At 46.1% G+C, this 20,006-nt stretch overlaps 1 protein-coding gene across 1 annotated transcript in view; it reads left to right on the top strand.

The window, feature by feature from the left end:
• POMT2 (protein O-mannosyltransferase 2) overlaps nt 1-5,571 on the top strand; it is a 41,030-nt gene extending 35,459 nt beyond the window's left edge. Inside the window, exons 16-21 of the mRNA XM_089660587.1 lie at nt 413-484; nt 600-659; nt 2,083-2,188; nt 2,508-2,648; nt 5,096-5,207; nt 5,441-5,571. Of these exons, the coding sequence (XP_089516713.1) occupies nt 413-484; nt 600-659; nt 2,083-2,188; nt 2,508-2,648; nt 5,096-5,207; nt 5,441-5,546 (597 nt within the window). The 3' untranslated portion in view covers nt 5,547-5,571. The remainder of the gene's footprint in view (nt 1-412; nt 485-599; nt 660-2,082; nt 2,189-2,507; nt 2,649-5,095; nt 5,208-5,440) is intronic.
• The last annotated feature ends 14,435 nt before the right edge of the window (nt 5,572-20,006 follow it).

Genomic DNA, 20,006 nt, shown 5'->3' with positions numbered 1-20,006 from the left:
GTGTCACACATTGCCATGTTGCGGGTAAGTGTCACACATTGCCATGTTGCGGGTAAGTGTCACACATTGCCATGTTGCGGGTAAGTGTCACACATTGCCATGGTGCGGGTAAGTGTCACACATTGCCATGGTGCGGGTAAGTGTCACACATTGCCATGGTGCGGGTAAGTGTCACACATTGCCATGGTGCGGGTAAGTGTCACACATTGCCATGGTGCGGGTAAGTGTCACACATTGCCATGGTGCGGGTAAGTGTCACACATTGCCATAGCGTGGGTGTCACACGTTGCCATGGTGCGGGTAAGTGTCACACGTTGCCATGGTGCAGGTAAGTATCACATGTTGCCATGGTATGCTATGGTGTCTCTCGCTCGGTGTCAGGTCGAAACCTTCTCTTTCCTCTTTCCTGAAGGCAAACAGTGGCCTTAAACCCAAAGAGCATGAGGTGACATCAAAACCGTGGCACTGGCCAATCAACTTTCAGGTGAGTCGTGGTGTGAATGGCAGTAATCCCACCGTCTCACAGAAACCCCTCACTGTGCTGTACGGCAAGCGGGAGAGACTGCATTTATTTATTTATTAATATTCTGTCTGTGCAGGGTCTCCGCTTCTCCGGCATTAATGCTACAGACACCCGCGTTTATCTCCTGGGAAATCCGGTGAGTGTGTCTGCTGGTCCACCGAGTGATGTAGTGACTATTGGGAGCTGATTGCTTGGTATGAGTAGCACAGGCACCCCCCTCCTTCCCTTCATACGGAGCTGGCTGTGTTATGTCTGTGTTGTTCTACTCTGGTGCTCAGAGACTGCTATCACAGCTGTGATAATCCTGGGTCACGTTCTTCAGTTTCCAAGTAGCAGCACATATGTGATAATAAGGAACAGGCCACGTTCTCCTAATTTCAAGTATTATTATTAAACAGGATTTATGTAGCGCCAACAGTCTGTGCAGTGCTTTACCCTCTAAAGGGAGAATGTATTGTTCCAATACTGTAAAATACAAGGGGGTTAAGAGGGTCCTGCTCATAAGAGCTTACAATCTAACCGGGTGGGGCAAGTGGTACAAAAGGTGATAGCTTGGAGAGATGAGCTGATGGAAAAGTTAAAAGTTCAGTAGTTAGGTGGTGGTGGACAGGCTTCCCTGAAGTGCTGAGTTTTTAGGGATTGCCCAAAGGTGGCCAGAGTAGGAGATAGCCGAAAGATAAGTTCCAGAGAATGGGAGAGGCTCTGGAGAAGTCCTGGAGATTATTATTATTATTATTACATCGAGTTTATATAGCGTCAAAGGGTTTGCTCAGCACTGTACAATAAAGGGGGGGGGGGACAATACATGAAACAGTACAGCAACTACAAACAGCACACGAGGGGTTAGAGGGCCCTACTCTTTCGAGCTTACAATCTAGAAGGGAGGGGGTAGTGGTACAGGAGGAAATGGCTGTGGGGGATGGAGTGGTAGGAGGAATGAAGGAGAACTGCTGTTAGGTGAGGGTGGGGTAGGCTTCCCTGAAGAGATGAGAAATAGAAAAGAAAAATAGAAAGAATATATCCGTCTTCTGAAATTCGAATAGAATAAATTTGAATGCCAATTCGAATTCCGATTCAAATTTTCTGAATTGAATTTGAATCAAATTACAAAATTAAACAAAATGAATTAAACAAATTAAACTAAATGATTTAGATAACGAATCGAAACTAAACTAATTTTTCCGTTCTGAACAGGTCTAGAAATAACATAACATTTTAAAGATCCTAGTAAGGGTTGAAGGTAGGAGTGAAGGCATGTGTGGGGGAGGGGTGAAGGCACAAGTGGGGGAAATATGAAGGGAAGAGTGGGGTATGGATGAGGGCAGATGTTGGGGGATGAAGGCAGAAGCAAGAGCATAGGTGGGGGAGATGAGCATGGGTGGAGGGGACAAGAGAGCTTTGAGAGCAGGAGGTCTTGGGAGGAGTGGAGAGGACTCTCAGTATTAGGAAGTAGTTGCCCTGTACCCAGCACAGACGCCTTTCATATTGGTTCCTACTGGAAGGCATTGATTATGTGTGTATTCTATATAAATGATCTTGTTTCCTCCTCTCTGCATCAGGTCATCTGGTGGCTCAATCTGGCCTGTCTGGGTGTGTACGCACTCCTGGTGGTCTGGGCAGCAGTCTCCCTCCAGCGTGGCCTATGCCTGTCTGAACCAGTGAAAGGTAAATCTGTGCAGCTGGTTCTGTGAATTCCTTAGCTGTGTTGCCCCCGTATGGCTGGTTCTGTAATTCTCCTGAATGTGTGGTTCCCTTGCAGCTGGTCCTGTGACTTTCCTGCTGGCTGTGTGAGCCCCATGTGGCTGGTTCTGTGATTTCCCTGGCTCTTTGGCTTTCATGTGACTAGTACTGTGATTGTCCTGGCTGTGTGGCCCCTGTGCAGCTGGGCCAGTGATTCTCCTGGCTGTGTACCCCCCTGTGTGGCTGCTTCTATGATTCCCCTGGCCGTGTGTCCCCCTCTAACAATGACATCTTTGTATTATAGAGAGTTACATCCTACTCCTGGAGAGTGGAGGACCGCTGCTGCTGGGGTGGCTGCTGCATTATTGTCCATTCTACTTCATGGGTCGAGTGCTGTATTACCACCATTACTTCCCGGCCCTGCTCTTCTCCTGCATGTTGACTGGTGGGTATCTGCAGACTGGCACGCTAGATATGAACAGGCTTCTCAAACTACAGGACTGGCATAAAATCATACCTCCTCCCCCTTTCTTGAACATTGGCATAAAGTTGTGTGTGAAATTTCCATGATGAAAATGAGCAGAAAATAAGTAAAATCTATAAAGTTGACTTTTTTGGTAGAATTTTTTCAAAATATGGGATCTGATGAAAATATTATACCCAGTTTTTCCATAAAAATAGCAGAAAAGCAATGCTCAGCTTTATAAATGGCTTAACCGCCATTGTATATAAATGGCTGGACAGTGGCAGTGCAGGGTCGGGTGGCCGTTTATAAGCGGCCTCCCCGCCCCATGCTTGTGCGCGCTCCCTGGGAGCACGCAGCACCGCAATCCAGTGCCTGCTGTGTCCTTCATGCAGAGTAGTAAGCAAGATGTCACTTCGGACATCATTGCTTACTACGTGTGAAATCTGTGAATGATCACAGAGGTCACATGGTACAAGGCTATTCCCATGTCCTCTTCTCGGCTCCCCCAGTCAGTGCTTCTGGCCCCTCCCTCCTGCAGAGTGCCCTCATAGCAAGCAGCTTGCTATAGGTGTACCCGAGCAGGCTCGCTCCAAAGCCGCTGCTCTGTGTGTCCATTCACACACAGATGTGGCTTGGCTCCAACTCCCGCTACTCTCCTAATTGGCTCACTGGCTGTGATTGACAGTAGCAAGAGCCAATGGCTTCTGCTGCTGTCTCAGCCAATGAGGAGGGAGAGTTCTGGGAGGGCCAAGGATCTTGTGCACGGCGCTGGATCGACATGGGGCTCAGATAAGTATTAGGGGGGACTCCTGCACAGAGAAGATTTTTTTACCTTCATGAATAGACTGTATGTATTCATGAATAGACTGTAAAAACCTTGAGCCTTTACAACCGCTTTAATGAGTGTGTGAAGTCAGTGCAACATAGACAGCAGAGATGACAAATACAGGGTTCTGGGGACTGAGAGTGAGGGATATGGAAGGATGATGGAATAGGGAGGAGGTAGCACTGGCCAGTCCTGGGTTAGTGGTTGTAACAGTACAGACACTGATATGGCTATGATGGTATGGAAACCCATTTTGCTGTAATGGTACAGATAATGATATGGCTGTGCCAGTACTGGCGCTGATATAGCTGTGACGGTGCTAACACTTCTATGTATATGATGGTATGGACACTGGTATGGGTGTGATGGTATGGACACTGGTATGGGTGTGATGGTATGGACACTGGTATGGGTGTGATGGTATGGACACTGGTATGGGTGTGATGGTATGGACACTGGTATGGGTGTGATGGTATGGACACTGGTATGGGTGTGATGGTATGGACACTGGTATGGGTGTGATGGCATGGACACTGATATGGATGTGATGGTATGGACACTGGTATGGATGTGATGGTATGGACACTGGTATGGATGTGATGGTATGGACACTGATATGGATGTGATGGTATGGACACTGGTATGGATGTGATGGTATGGACACTGGTATGGATGTGATGGTATGGACACTGATATGGGTGTGATGGTATGGACACTGATATGGGTGTGATGGTATGGACACTGATATGGGTGTGATGGTATGGACACTTGTATGGGTGTGATGGTATGGACACTGGTATGGGTGTGATGGTATGGACACTGGTATGGGTGTGATGGCATGGACACTGGTATGGATGTGATGGTATGGACACTGGTATGGATGTGATGGTATGGACACTGATATGGATGTGATGGCATGGACACTGGTATGGATGTGATGGCATGGACACTGGTATGGATGTGATGGTATGGACACTGGTATGGATGTGATGGTATGGACACTGGTATGGATGTGATGGTATGGACACTGGTATGGATGTGATGGCATGGACACTGGTATGGATGTGATGGTATGGACACTGGTATGGATGTGATGGTATGGACACTGGTATGGATGTGATGGTATGGACACTGGTATGGATGTGATGGTATGGACACTGGTATGGATGTGATGGTATGGACACTGGTATGGATGTGATGGTATGGACACTGGTATGGATGTGATGGTATGTACACTGGTATTGGTGTAATGGTATGGACACTGGTATTGGTGTAATGGTATGGACACTGATATGGATGTGATGGTATGGACACTGGTATGGATGTGATGGTATGGACACTGGTATGGATGTGATGGTATGGACACTGGTATGGATGGGATGGTTTGGACACTGGTATGGATGTGATGGTATGGACACTGGTATGGATGTGATGGTATGGACACTGGTATGGATGTGATGGTATGGACACTGGTATGGATGTGATGGTATGGACACTGGTATGGATGTGATGGTATGGACACTGGTATGGATGTGATGGTATGGACACTGATATGAAATATTTGGTCTGAGCTGAGCTGATATTGTCTCTCCTATTCCAGCACTGACACTCTCTGTCCTGTTGAAGTTGTCTGCTCATCTCTTGTGTCCATGTCAGCTGCGCTCTGCATATACAACAGGGATGACTATGCTGATTCTCATCCTTATATACAGGTGAGTCCTCTCAGGGGAAACAAGCAGTCATAGGGGTATGGTCGATTCCTGTTAAGATTGGGGAGTTTCTGGTTATTTTCGATATCATTAACAGATCACAGTGTGTGTGTTTACATTTCCTCAAGTAGCCTAACAAACACTCCCAGAATTCTCTGGGGCCCTTAAATATGAATTCCACCCTCTGAATCTCTGCGGGATTCTTCCCCTAATACCTGTCCTTTCTTCTCTTCCAGCTTCTACCTCTTTCATCCCCTTTCGTATGGAATGGAGGGGCCCCTGGCAGATGAGCAGCACAGCCCTATGTCAGGGCTGCGATGGATGGACTCCTGGGAGTTCTAGGTCTCCACAGTGCTCCTTGCAGGCCTCTGTGCTTTGGGGGGTCTCTGGCTCAGTCCTGGTGCTGGAGATGCTGTGCTTTGTGGAGCCATCATAGACTGTAATGTGCGAGCAGCCATATTCCGGAACAGCTGAGCGCACAGAACGCTGTATGGACGCAATGTGGATACACATTATGTTGCTGCTGAACTCAGACTTGTCACTGCCAACAGGAGGCATCTGTCCTCCATATGTGGGGTAAGGCACCATTAAATTTATCTACTCCTGCCCCCCCCCCACTATGTTCACACCACTGCCAGGTCACATGTTTCCTTTTCATCTTATTTTCTGTATGAATTGGGAAGAGATAAAAGTGCAGAGGACTTTTTCTCTGTTGGGGAAGAGGGAAGGGGGCGCAGGAGTCAGGGTCCTCTTTTAGCGTCCTTTATTAGTGTAGGTGGGCGGTCATTGTCCTCTATCCTGACGGGTATTTGGCAGATCTCCCACTCACATCTGGAGGATGCAGAGGTGTGCCAAGAAAGACCTAGAATGGGATAGTTTGCTGTGTTGCTCTTAGGATAATGCAAATATAGCGATCCTCAAACACTGACAAATCTGTCCGAACATGGGTAAAGTGGGTGGCAGGCAACTCTGCGAAGGAGCCCTTACTGTGTAGCACTGAGAGCACTGTGTCATGTCACACCAATGAACTGTGTATGATGCACTGATTCCACCCTCCCTTCTATGGCTCACATTCCCATCACGCTGATAAAGAACACTACTCGTCATCCCCCAAACTGATTCAAAACACTAACCGCTTCTCAACTAATAGAAAACACTAAGGGAGGATGAACATTAAGCAATTTTCTTTCCTGCAACCACAGAGCCTTCCCTGCCAGCAGAACACAGTGATCACTGCTGGTGGCTCTAGCCGCCAGCAGTGATCGCATGAAAAAAATCTGAGTTGTACTGAAGTCGATCGATGGATTGACTTCAATACAACCAGCCTGCTCATATATGGATCAAATCTCAGACAGTCACTGCTGAGATTCGATCCGTCTCTGACAGTCTACATTCCCCCCCACCATGGATAAAGAGCACTAACCTCCCCTCTCTCACACGTGGAGATCAAGAACAATAATCCCCCCCACCGGCTACACTGATAGAGAACACTAACCCACGCACCCCACCTTCCCTTCCTGTCTCATATTACTAAAAATCCCCATTCAAACACTAATAGAATACAATGACCCCTCCCCCCCATACACACTAATAGAAAACACTAATGGATGAGAACACTAAACTCTGCCCCCCACCCCTAGCCCGACACTGAAAGGACACCCCAACCCCGAATAACCCTACGTCTAGCCCAGGGCTTGAAAAAGCCGCTCGCCTGCTCGCCAAATGCGAGGAGAAATTCCTCTGTGGCGAGCATGGACCTGTGTTCCAAGCCTCATTGTGAAGCCGAGTTCCGGTTTACAACTTCCGGTTTCTAGCTTCTTCGGCACCTCCGCCGAGGGGACAGGTGCAGGAGAGGTCCGCTCTCCTCCGCTGAGAGGAGACACCCTCTCCACCGCCGCGGGGGACTCGGGGGGACAGTAATTACTGTATACATGTCCTATCACTATAATGCAGTACAGGGGAGCTGGGATATACATTACTGTGTACATGTCCTATCACTATAATGGAGTACAGGGGAGGGGGATATACATTACTGTATACACGTCATATCACTATAATGGAGTACAGGGGAGGGGGGGATATACATTACTGTATACATGTCATATCACTATAATGGAGTACAGGGGAGGGGGATATACATTACTGTATACATGTCATATCACTATAATGGAGTACAGGGGAGGGGGATATACATTACTGTATACATGTCATATCACTATAATGGAGTACAGGGGAGCTGGGATATACATTACTGTGTACATGTCCTATCACTATAATGGAGTACAGGGGAGGGGGGGATATACATTACTGTATACACGTCATATCACTATAATGGAGTACAGGGGAGGGGGGATATACATACTGTATACACGTCATATCACTATAATGGAGTACAGGGGAGGGGGGATATACATTACTGTATACACGTCATATCAGTATAATGGAGTACAGGGGAGGGGGGATATACATTACTGTATACATGTCATATCACTATAATGGAGTACAGGGGAGGGGGATATACATTACTGTATACATGTCATATCACTATAATGGAGTACAGGGGAGGGGGGATATACATTACTGTATACATGTCATATCACTATAATGGAGTACAGGGGAGGGGGGGATATACATTACTGTATACACGTCATATCACTATAATGGAGTACAGGGGAGGGGGGGATATACATTACTGTATACACGTCATATCACTATAATGGAGTACAGGGGAGGGGGGATATACATTACTGTATACACGTCATATCACTATAATGGAGTACAGGGGAGGGGGGGATATACATTACTGTATACATGTCATATCACTATAATGGAGTACAGGGGAGGGGGGATATACATTACTGTATACATGTCATATCACTATAATGGAGTACAGGGGAGGGGGGATATACATTACTGTATACACGTCATATCACTATAATGGAGTACAGGGGAGGGGGGATATACATTACTGTATACACGTCATATCACTATAATGGAGTACAGGGGAGGGGGGATATACATTACTGTATACACGTCATATCACTATAATGGAGTACAGGGGAGGGGGATATACATTACTGTATACACGTCATATCACTATAATGGAGTACAGGGGAGGGGGATATATATTACTGTGTACAGTTTTATATTTTGGACTCTTTATTTTAAAGAAAAATTTAATTTCATAAGGGGGCGTGGTTGTTATAGACCATCACAACCAGTGCAGAAGGTTGGAGTATTCCTGAGACCATATTGTAGGTGTGGCGTGACTACAGGAGCACTGCAGGCTGTCCGCCGTGTGGGAGGAGCTACTTGGCGGACATGTGCGGTGATTTGGTCATTATTGGCAAACTCCAAATGAGAGTACAATTATTACCATCCAATACAATGGTTGTGAGATACGCTGTACATAGTTACATAGTTAGTCTGGCTGAAAAAAGACAAATGTCCATCCAGTTCAACATTCGCTGTACATTCGTCATGTATCGCTGCAGATATACGCAGGGTGCGCCGTCTGACCGCCTATAGCGCGGGGCTGCAGCACCCATTAAGGAAGCATCCAGTGATGTGTTTGTGTTCAGCTGACACTGGGCACTACCAAACACCAGCAGAATCACTACTATGACATTTTCCAGAGGGGCCAATAAACAGGATTTCTATTTTTCTGCCCTGTAAATGTCTATCTGCATGTCAGTTGTGTCCTGCCCCCCTCCCCCACCTGTTTCCCGCTCTCACTGATCTGTGACGGTGTGTGACACGTTTGTCAGGCAGACAGCGGAGGAGCAGTCGGTCACGCTCTGTATCTCGGCAGTTTTAGCCATTTTAGGAAGTTGAAGCTGTCATGATGCCTGAGTTTTTATCTGGCCAGAAGAGCACAGCTGTCTTCCGTCCGCCCTGCATGACACGTTCCCCCCCATCTCCGCCACTGCTGGTATGACATTAACCCCTCCGGCGCTCCGCCGCACTCTGATCAGAGAATTATATGTCACCCCCGAGACCCCCATAAATGGCAAATAAAATCTCAGCCTCCATATTAGGAGCCGTACTGCTGATACATTGCGGGTAAATAATGTTTTTTTTTAATTCCTCAGGAAAAAAAACACCTCGGATAAAAGGGGCTGATTGGTGTAGATAACCAATATTTCTGTCGACGCTCTTGGCGTCGTCAGGTGCGGTATTGAATCTGCGGCTCAAGTTCTTATGGTGGATTGTTAATACAGATTTTATTAATGACCAGCATGCTGGTGTATTTTCCTCTCCCGTTCAATCTCGGCAATATACTGAGACCCCGATGTGTCATCTCTCTGCAGATCTGATCAGACAATATGGAGAAATAGTTCGTTGTGTGACTGGCTCTTGCATTGTTCGTTGATTGCAGATCCTGTCCAGTGGCCTGATGGATATAGTCCTTGTGATGAGCAGCCGACTGTTCATTGGTCAGCCTCATCCACACTGGGGTCCACAATGAAGAGAGTGCACTGGGCCACCATGAAGAGACCGGCTGCGCTCTGATAATAGCAGCATAAATTAAGCTTTATTGTTCCAGACAATGAACACAAAATAGCTGCCTAGATTAAGTCTGAACTAAGCCCATCTGGTTGAAATGCATTAGCATGAGGAGGGTCTGGGTGGACGAAGTCTGCGACAAAGCCATTCTGGGCGAAACACGTTAGAGCAAGGAGTGTCTGGGCATACCAAATCTACAACTAAGCCATTCTGAGTGAATTGTGTTAGTGAGAAGAGTCTGGGCTGACTAAGTCTACTGACTAAACCCTTCTGGTTGAAACTAGAGGGGGGGTCTAGACTGGCTAAGTCTACAACTAAACCCTTCTGGTTGAAACTAGAGGGGGGTCTAGACTGGCTAAGTCTACAACTAAGCCCTTCTGGTGGAAACTAGAGGAGGGTCTAGACTGGCTAAGTCTAAAACTAAGCCCTTCTGGTTGAAACTAGAGGGGGGCCTAGACTGGCTAAGTCTACAACTAAGCCCTTCTGGTGGAAACTAGAGGAGGGTCTAGACTGAGTAAGTCTACATCTAAGCCCTTCTGGGTGAAAGATGTTCGAGTGAGGAGGGTATGGGCAGACTTAACCCTTTTGGTTAAATGCCTTAGTTGAGGGGGTTTGGGTGGATTAACGCATTTCACCCAAAAGAATTTAGTCAAAGTAGACCATCCTCACTCTAATATATTTCACCCGGAAGGGCTTAGTTTGTAAACTTACACCACTCAAACCTTCCTCACTAATATGTTTCATCCAGAAGGGCTTAGTCGTAGACTTAGTCCACTGAGACCCATCTCACTCTGGCACATTTCATCCAGAAGGGCTTAGTCATAAACTTGGAGTGAGAAGGTTTTGGGTAAACAAACTCTAGGACTAAGCCCTTCTGGATTAATTGCTTTAGTTGAGGGGTTTTGGGTGAACTAACGCGTTTCACCCAGAAGGGTTTAGTCACAGATTTGGTCCACCCAGACCCTCCTCACTCTAAAATGTTTCACCGATCAGGGCTTTGTTTGTAGACTTAGCCAGTCCAGACCGTCCTAACCAATATATTTCACCCATAAGGGCTTAGTCGTAGACTTAGTCCACCTAGACCCATCTCACGCTGACACATTTCATCCAGAAGGGGGTGAAATGGGTGAAATGTGTCAGCGTGAGATGGGTCTAGGCAGACTATGCGACTAAGCCCTAATGGGTGAAAAATTTTAGCAAGGAGGGTCTGGACTAGCTAAGTCTACCAACTAAGCCCTTATGGGTGAAACATATTAGAGTGAGGAGGGTCTGGGAGGACTGAGTCTGTGACTAAACCCCTCTGGGTGAAACGCGTTAGTCCACCCAAAACCCCGTAACTAAGGCATTTAATTCACAAGGGCTTAGTCCTAGAGTTAGTCCACCTAAAACCTTCTCACTCTTAAGCCCTTCTGGGTGAGATGGGTCTGGGTGGACTAAGTCTAAGACTAAGCCCTCCTGGGTGAAACAAGTTAGAGTGAGAAGGGTCTGGGCAGACAGTCTCTGTTCATTTTCTGAAACAATAAAGCATCATCTATGCTGATGTCACCTGAGTGCGTCCATTCAGCTGGCACCTATGCCCACAGACACGGGCAGACCATGGACTTGGGAGCGGCGGTTTTCCCGGATATCTAGGAAGTGCGCTGTGATTGGCCTGCTCTTTACTGGAGATCAATTTTTCTTTTACAAATGTAGTTTTATTGATTTTCAGTTTTGTACAGTCAGATGGCATTGTAAGGCCTTTTACTGCTAACGTATCTTTACTGAATGGTTTTAGCCCATAGCGGGCATAGGGCAGCAGAGTGCGGTGGATATGGAGTGCGGTGGATATGGAGTGCGGTGGATATGGAGTGCGGTGGATATGGAGTGCGGTGGATATGGAGTGCGGTGGATATGGAGTGCGGTGGATATGGAGTGCGGTGGATATGGAGTGCGGTGGATATGGATATGGAGTGCGGTGGATATGGCATTCACAGCTGATGGTAGGTTCTGTGGCTCCATAAATATAGATCAAACATATCATGCACCGTCTCTCCCAGCATTGCCATGTTCTCAGGCTCCATGCTGGCCTCTGTGCATTAACCCTTTCATGTAACGACATGCACACAGGGCTTTTCTCTAGCCTGGGGGCCCCCCTCCTCCCAGCCGCCCGTGGTCACTAGATGGGGTTGCCATGGGAATGAGCCCAGGACGGGAAAAGAGAAATAGATTAGAAGGGACCAGAGCCGCCTGCCTTCCGCTAGCTGAAGAGGGCTAATTACAGCAGGCAGGATGCTCTGCCGGTAATTGTACCTAACGCCTTTAACCCCTTGATAGCCACATTCGGGAAGCATGCAGGTATGCCACGAAAAGGCATTTCTCGCGGACACTGGCCACACGCGTTACCTGTACTATAGTGTAAATATTATATATGACAAATTAATTCTGACTACAGTCTAGAGGGGCAGATCATGATACATTTAATGCTTTGTACCTTTTGTAGTTGTGTTTACACAAAAAAAAAAACAAACGGATAAAATCTACCATAAAAAATAATGGGCAGATCATAATTTGGCTGAGGTGAGGAATCTAACTGTACACAGATATGGATTGGATGGATTCAAATAAATGGGATTGCAGAAAGGTTTTTTTTTTTTTTTCCTGAGAAGCAGGCTGGGTTTTATTTGCATCATTTTTTTCCACCAGTCTCTGTAATTTAATCAATGTTTATACTGCTGTCACCTCAACACTGACTGTACTCGGCTAGAATCAAGTTGACTATTTCTCCTTCCACCTACCATCTCTGAGCTGTCTTGTCCTTTCATCCATCAACTCTGAGTGGTCTTGTCCTCCCACCAATTGACTCTCAGCAAGGTTGTCCTCTCAGTCACCTCTGAGCGATCTTGTCCTTCCACGAATCATTGCTGAGCAGTCTTGTCCTTCCACGAATCATTGCTGAGCAGTCTTGACCTTCCACGAATCATTGCTGAGCAGTCTTGACCTTCCACGAATCATTGCTGAGCAGTCTTGACCTTCCACGAGTCATTATTGAGCAGTCTTATTCTGAACACCAATGGCCTCTGAGAGGTCTTCTCCATCCACCAGACACCACTGAGCACTCTTGTGCTTCCACCAGCCTCCTCTGAGCAATTTTGCCATTCCACCAATCAGCATTGAGCAGTCTTGGCCTTCCATCAGTCACCTCTGAGCAATCCTGTCCTTCCTCCAATCACTACTGAGCAGTCTTTCTATTTCCATCTATCCCTGATGGGTGCTATTGTCCTTCCACCAATCACTATCCAGTGAGATGATTGGTTCTCATGGGAATGGGTATGGGGAGGAAGGCAGTGATGTGGCATTGGTTCTTTCTTCCTGATCTCCACAAACTTCAGATATTGCTGAAGATCCGTCATTGATACTTAACAAATCTGCCTTACTGACCAGTGAAATATTCCCAACTCTCTAAAAAAAAAAACCACTAAATGGTATGTCAAAGTTGTTTTTGTATTTGTTGGTAACACGGCGACTCCACAGAGATTTCTAATAAAATGTTTTCTGCAGAGTGTCCTGTTGTATTCTTTGCGGCGTTCTTTGGTACATACTATGTCTGCATTACACAGAGGGATCTGTCATCGCCACCTACCTTGGCAGATCGGGAGCTGGATGTAACACTGGCTCTTGAAGGGGCCACATTACACAGAGGGATTCGTCATCATCTCCTACCCTAGCAGATCGGGAGCTGGATGTGACACTGGCTCCAAGAGGGGCCACATTAGACAGAGGGATCCGCCATCATCTTCTGCCGTGGCAGATCGGGAGCTGGATGTGACACCAGCTCCAGGAGGGGCCACATTAGAGGGAGTCGACATCATCTCCTACCATTGCAGATCGGGAGCTGGATGTGACACTCGCTCCAGGAGGGGCCACATTACACAGAGGGAGCCACCATCACTTTCCCACACCACACATCAGGAGACAGCTGTGACACCATCTCAAGGCAAGGTAATTAATAAAATATAAAGTGTTTGCCAGCCACGTTGTTTCCTCATTTCAGGGTAAATTGTTGAGTTCTCTCTCCATGAAGAATAAGGCGCAGTACAGGTGCATCATCTCAATAAATTAGAATATCATCAAAAAGTTAATTTATTGCAGTAATTCAATTCAAAAAGTGAAACTCATATATTATATAGATTCATTACACACAGAGTGATATATTTCAGGCATTATTTTTTTATTTTTGATGATTATGGCTTACAGCTAGTGAAAACCCAAAATTCAGTATCTCAGAAATTTAGATTACACAAGACCAATAAAAATAGGATTTGTAATATAGAACTGTTGGCTTACTGAAAAGTATGTCCATGTACAGTATAGCATGCACTCAATACTTGCTCGGGGCTCCTTTGGCATGAATTACTGTATCAATGTGGCGTAGCATGGAGGCGATCAGCCTGTGGCACTGCTGAGGTGTTATGGACCCCAGGTTGCTTTGATAGCGGCCTTCAGCTCTTCTACATTGTTGGTCTGGCATCTCTCGTCTTCCACTTGACAATACCCCACAGATTCTCTATGGGGTTTAGGTCAGGCGAGTTTGCTGGCCAATCAAGCACAGTGATACCAGGTATTGGTACTTTTGGCAGTGTGGGCAGGTGCCAAGTCCTGCTGGAAAATGAAATCAACATCTCCATAAAGCTGGTCAGCAGAGGGAAGCATGAAGTACTCAAGAATTTCCTGGTAGAGGGCTGCGCTGACTGTGGACTTGATAAAACACAGTGGACCAACACCAGCAGATGACATGGCTCCCCAAATCATCACTGACTGTGGAAACTTCACACCGGACCTCATGCAAGGAGATTAAGGAATGTGACAGTTGTAGCCCATGTCCTGGATATGTCTGTGGTGGTTCTTGAAGCACCAGCCATAGTCCAATTCTTGTGAATCTCCCCCAAATTCTTGAATGGTATTTGCTTCACACTCCTTTCAAGGCTGCGGTTATCCCTGTTGCTTGTGTACTTTTTTTCTACCACACTTTTTCCTTCCACTCAACTTTCCATTAATATGCTTGGATACAGCACTCTGAACAGCCAGCTTCTTTAGCAATGACCTTTTGTGACTTACCCTCCTTGTGGAGGGTGTCAATGACTGTCTTCTGGACAACTGTCAAGTCAGCTGTCTCCATCATGGTTGTGTAACCTACTGAAGCAGACTGAGAGACCATTTTAAGGTTCAGGAACCTTTACAGGTGTTTTGAGTTATTTAGCTGATTAGAGTGTGACGCCATGGGGGTTTATTTACTAAAGCTGGAGAGTCCAAAATCAGACTCCCTTCTGCATAGAAACCAATCAGCTTCTAACCTCAGCTTGTTCAATGAAGCTTTGGCAATGAAACCTGGAAGCTGATTGGTTTCTATGCAGAAGGGAGTCTGATTTTGGACTCTCCAGCTTTAGTAAATAAACCCCCATGAGTCTACAATATTGAACTTTTTCACAATATTCTAATTTACTAAGATACTGAATTTTGGGTTTTCGCTAGCTGTAAGCCATAATCATCAAAATTAAAAGAAAGATATGCTTCAAATACACTGCTCAAAATAATTAAAGGAACACTTTGAAAATACATCAGATCTAAATGGGGAAAAATATGCTGGATATCTAATAGTTTGTCTGGCTCCCCACATGCTTGTATGAATGCCTGACAATGTCGGGGCATGCTCCTAATGAGACGATGGATTCTGGGGTATTTCCTCATTGGACCAGGGCATCACTGAGATCCTGGACAGTCTGAGGTGCAACCTGGTGGCATCGGATTGACTGAAACATGACATCCCAGAGATGTTCTATTGGATTTAGGTCAGGCGAGTGTGGGGGCCATTCAATTGTATCAATTCCTTCATCCTCCGGGAATTGCCAGCATACTCTCACCATATGAGGCCGGGCATTGTTGTGCACCAGGAGGAACCCAGGACCCACTGCACCAGCGTAGGGTCTGACAATGGGTCCAAGGATTTCATTCCGATACCTAATGGCAGTCAGGGTGCCATTGTCTAGCCTGTAGAGGTCTGTGCGTCCCTCCATGGATATGCCTCCCCAGACCATCATTGACCCACCACCAAAATGGTTATGCTGAACGATGTTAAAAGCAGCATAATGTTCTCCACGGCTTCTCCAGACCCTTTCATGTCTGTCACATGTGCTCAGGGTGAACCTGCTCTCATCTGTGAAAAGCACAGGGCGCCAGTGGTGGACCTGCCAATTCTGGTGTTCAATGACAAAACCAATCGAGTTCTATGGTGCCAGACAGTGAGCACAGGGCCCACTAGAGGACATTGGGCCCTCAGGCCACCCTCATGAAGTTTGTTTCTGATTGTTTGGTTGGAGACATATTCACACCAGTGGCCTGCCGGAGGTCATTTTGTAGGGCTCTGACAGTGCTCATCCTGTTCCTCCTTGTACAAAGGAGCAGATACGGGTCCTGCTGATGGGTTAAGGACCTTCTTTGGCCCTGTCCAGCTCTCCTAGAGTAACTGCCTGTCTCCTGGAATCTCCTCCATGCTCTTGAGACTGTGCTGGGAGACACAGCAAACCTTTGGGCAATGGCACGTATTGATGTGACATCCTGGAGGAGTTGGACTGCCTGTCTGTAAGGTCCAGGTATCACCTCATGCTACCAGTAGTGACACTTACCCTAGCCAAATGCAACACTAGTGAAAAACAGTCAGAAAAGATGAGTAGAGAAAAAAATGTCAGTGGCCCCCACCTGCAAAACCATTCCTGTTTTAGGGGTCGCCTCATTGTTGCCCATCTAGTGCACCTGTTGTAAATTTCATTAACACCAAAGCAGCTGAAACTGATTAACAACCCCCTCTGCTACTTACCTGACCAGATCAATATCCCAGGAGTTTCATTGACTTGATGCTAGACTCTGATTAAAAAGTGTTCCTTTGATTATTTTGAGCAGTGTATATCACCCTGTGTATACTGAATCTATATATGAGTTTCACTTTTTGAATTGAATTACTGAAATAAATTAACGTTTTGATGATATTCTAATTTATTGAGATGTACCTGTATGTTCTCTACAGATTTTCCTATATAATGACACCAATGTGAGATCATCCTGTACAGTAATGAAGATTCTGCACAGTGGCACCAGCACTGGGTCCCCTCTAGCCCATCAATTTTAACAACATATCCTGTAAAATTGACCTGGACAGATGATTAGGGTAACAATTCCTCTTGTGGTTGGGAGTGCTTCATTCCAACTATGGAGCCAAAATACCCACATCACCTGCAAGCCCGTTCTAGCATTAAACGTACAGTTCTCCCATTATTATCCCAGCCAATTTCTTTCTTGTTCATTGAGGGATACAGAAATTCAGGCTGTCAGATTATACTGCCGCCTACAGAAGCATTGGAAAATCCAACACAACAAACACTTTACTCCTGCGCTAGGAAAGGACTCAGTAGACCCAATAGGAATGTTCTGGAATTTCCTGGAATATGCACTGCTAGCTGCCCTCAACAGACCGGGATGGCCCAAATTCACTGGATACAAATGGAGAAACAGAAAAAGGGCGCACAGACCTAGTGCATTATCGTTTAAAATAATTTATTGAAGAAACAAAATAGGTATCATACTCACAATGGACATAATAACACAGGCATGTCAAACTGAACAAGATGTATGATCCAAACAACATCTGAGTCCATACGATGGAACCCTGGATGACCAACCTTCTAACGCGTTTCGAGGACACAAACTCTTTCTCAGAGCCAACCTCATACATCTTGTTCAGTTTGACATGCCTGTGTTATTATGTCCATTGTGAGTATGATACCTATTTTGTTTCTTCAATAAATTATTTTAAACGATAATGCACTAGGTCGGTGCGTCCTTTTTCTGTTTCTCCATTTGTATACAGAAGCATTGGACTCTAGCAAGCCACCAAATTATGGGCCAGCCCAGTATAATCCCTCCTACTCCCATCATGCTTCTTTTTATTCGCTAGTGCCCTATAAGGATGCCTTTTCAGCTGAGTACATTATTTTTTCTAGTTGTTTTCTTTAAGTTTTTCATCAATTAAGATCCCTGCTACATTTCTGCTGTGCTGGTCTCTATATGCAGGTATCTGGATCAGCCTTTCTTCAGCTTGACTTGGGTATACCTTACCCAGACCCCTCTGTACTGTACTTTGCAGGGCTAGCATTGGAAAGTGACCTTCAGGCACTGGGCTCTGCATTGTGGCACTTTCCAGACCAGAGTGTATTGACTAGGTTGGCCTTGGAGTGCTCTTCAGGTCCAGAGCTGTGCCACAGACCCAGGTGTGACCTTGTCTCTGAAGACTCCTTCTGTGAGTAGGCCATGCGGGTCCTGAGTGCTAGGAGCTACTGCATTACTAGGAATGTGGGACACCATTTAAATTCTGGCTTCCATCAATTTTTAATTTTTTTTGGTTTTGTTTATACAGGAGCCTGCTGAGCATTGCACTCGTGATCAGTGGATCATAGGTACAGTGCCAGTCTCTTGCAGACACTTCCCTGCCCTTTGTATGGGCTTTCAGTTAGAAAGCTGGAGGAAGTGTCAATGGAATACAAATGCATTGATTACCACACTTGTAGTCCATTTAGAACTACAAGTCTCTTTGCTGCAGTGATTGATGGGACTTGTAGTTCATTCACAGATATCTGTGAATAAATGACACTGGTTTTAAATGTGACAGCAGCTGCGGGAGAGGAGAACTCCTGCACAATGTCACAGGGGAGTGGTGGCTCTGGGGCTGGGAAGTGGGTCCCTAGTAACTACGGGTGTAACATGTAACATATTCCTATAGGTGAACTTGGCCTTTAAAACCTGTGGATTAGCCTGCAGCTTCTACTGATACTGTCTCCAGTCTTAGCTTCTTTAGGGCTTCCAGGACCATTAAGACCTTCCTAGTGAACCCACTCTTTTCAGGATTCTTTTATGGAGACTGGAAGAATCCCAACAAGTTGTTTGTCCATTGTATAGCAGCCTAGTGCCCATTTAGGGTGGATTTTGGCACAAAGTGGACTGCCCCCTCTGTGGATACGGTTGTATTCTGTCTTAAGAAAGCTTTAACCATCCCTGTGAAGGATGGATCTGGACCAGTCTTGAGAACTACATCAACAAATGTCAGCAGGCCCTTTCCAGAGTTCTGTTCTTTCTGATGGGCCCTGCTCTGTAACCTGTCTTGCCAGTGACATTATAAGGAATCTAATTACTATGGTAGTTGATCCCTTGATGATAGAGCATCTACAGCCCATGTCCACAGCACTAACTACAATGTAGATGGGTTTGCTGGAGGTCTCCCATATTCTCTCCCACATGGGCCTCTTGTCTGTAAACATAAAAAGGACCTTTATGGCTGAAGTGCTTGCATGTGGAACCTGCATGCAAAAAGTGCTCACATTGCATTTGAAGGATAACGTCTCTTTAGAGCTGCCAAGGAAAACCCTCATCGAGTATGTTACCAGGGGTAAGAGTACCCATCTTTCCTAGCAAAGAAGTCTAAGTCTTAGTCTGGGAAGACTTACTCTTTGTTGAAGGCCAAGTAGTGTCCTTTTTATTAACTGTCAGGCCTCAGCTTCCAAAGTCAAATCAAGGTCAAGCTCTCACTTAGCTTGCAAACCGTGGATTGCCAACAAACCCAAACTTTCAAATATTCAGAGAAATCTTCAGCATGAGGGGGTGCCCTCACCTGTCAAAGTGGGGGAATGTCTCTTAGTGTTTGTGGGCACTTGGGCAACCAGCATCTTGGATGCTTGGGTGCTAGGGATGGGTTCCAGGGGCTACAAGCTAGAATTTTGCTCCCCATCCCATCCCCAGTTTATTACTTCTAACCTGTCTGCATCACCAGATAGATTTGCAGATCTCCATGCTGCTCTGAGTTTTCTGGAGCAGGGTGTAATTGCCCCACGTCCCTGTGGTGAAACAATTCCAGGGGCTCTAACCAATCTGTTCCATTCCTAAACCTAAAGGGGCCATTTGACCCATATTCACTCTCAAGACCCTACATTTCTTCACTCGGCCTTTAGAAATTTTGCATGGCATCCACCAGGTTTGTCAAAAGGGAGGCTTTCTGACTTTTGTGGATGTCAACAACATGTACCTGCATGTCCCCATTTTCCAGTGGCTCTGCATTTACTTTGCTTTGCTGTGGACACACTGCAGTTGCAGTTGTGGCCTTGCCGTTCTTTTGCACCTTGGTATTCACCAAGAAGGTCCTGGCTCCAGTGCTAACTTCCAGGGCAATCCCCATCATAGGTTATCTATAAAAACTCCAGTAGAACAGTAAGCACAGGT

Source organism: Staurois parvus, unplaced genomic scaffold, assembly GCF_062004578.1.
Source record: "Staurois parvus isolate SC_StPar_1 unplaced genomic scaffold, SC_StPar_1.0 ptg001253l, whole genome shotgun sequence".
NCBI classification, from domain to species: Eukaryota; Metazoa; Chordata; class Amphibia; order Anura; family Ranidae; genus Staurois; species Staurois parvus.
The sequence above is the reverse complement of the archived record's forward strand: the minus strand, read 5'-3'. Positions and strand labels throughout refer to the sequence as shown.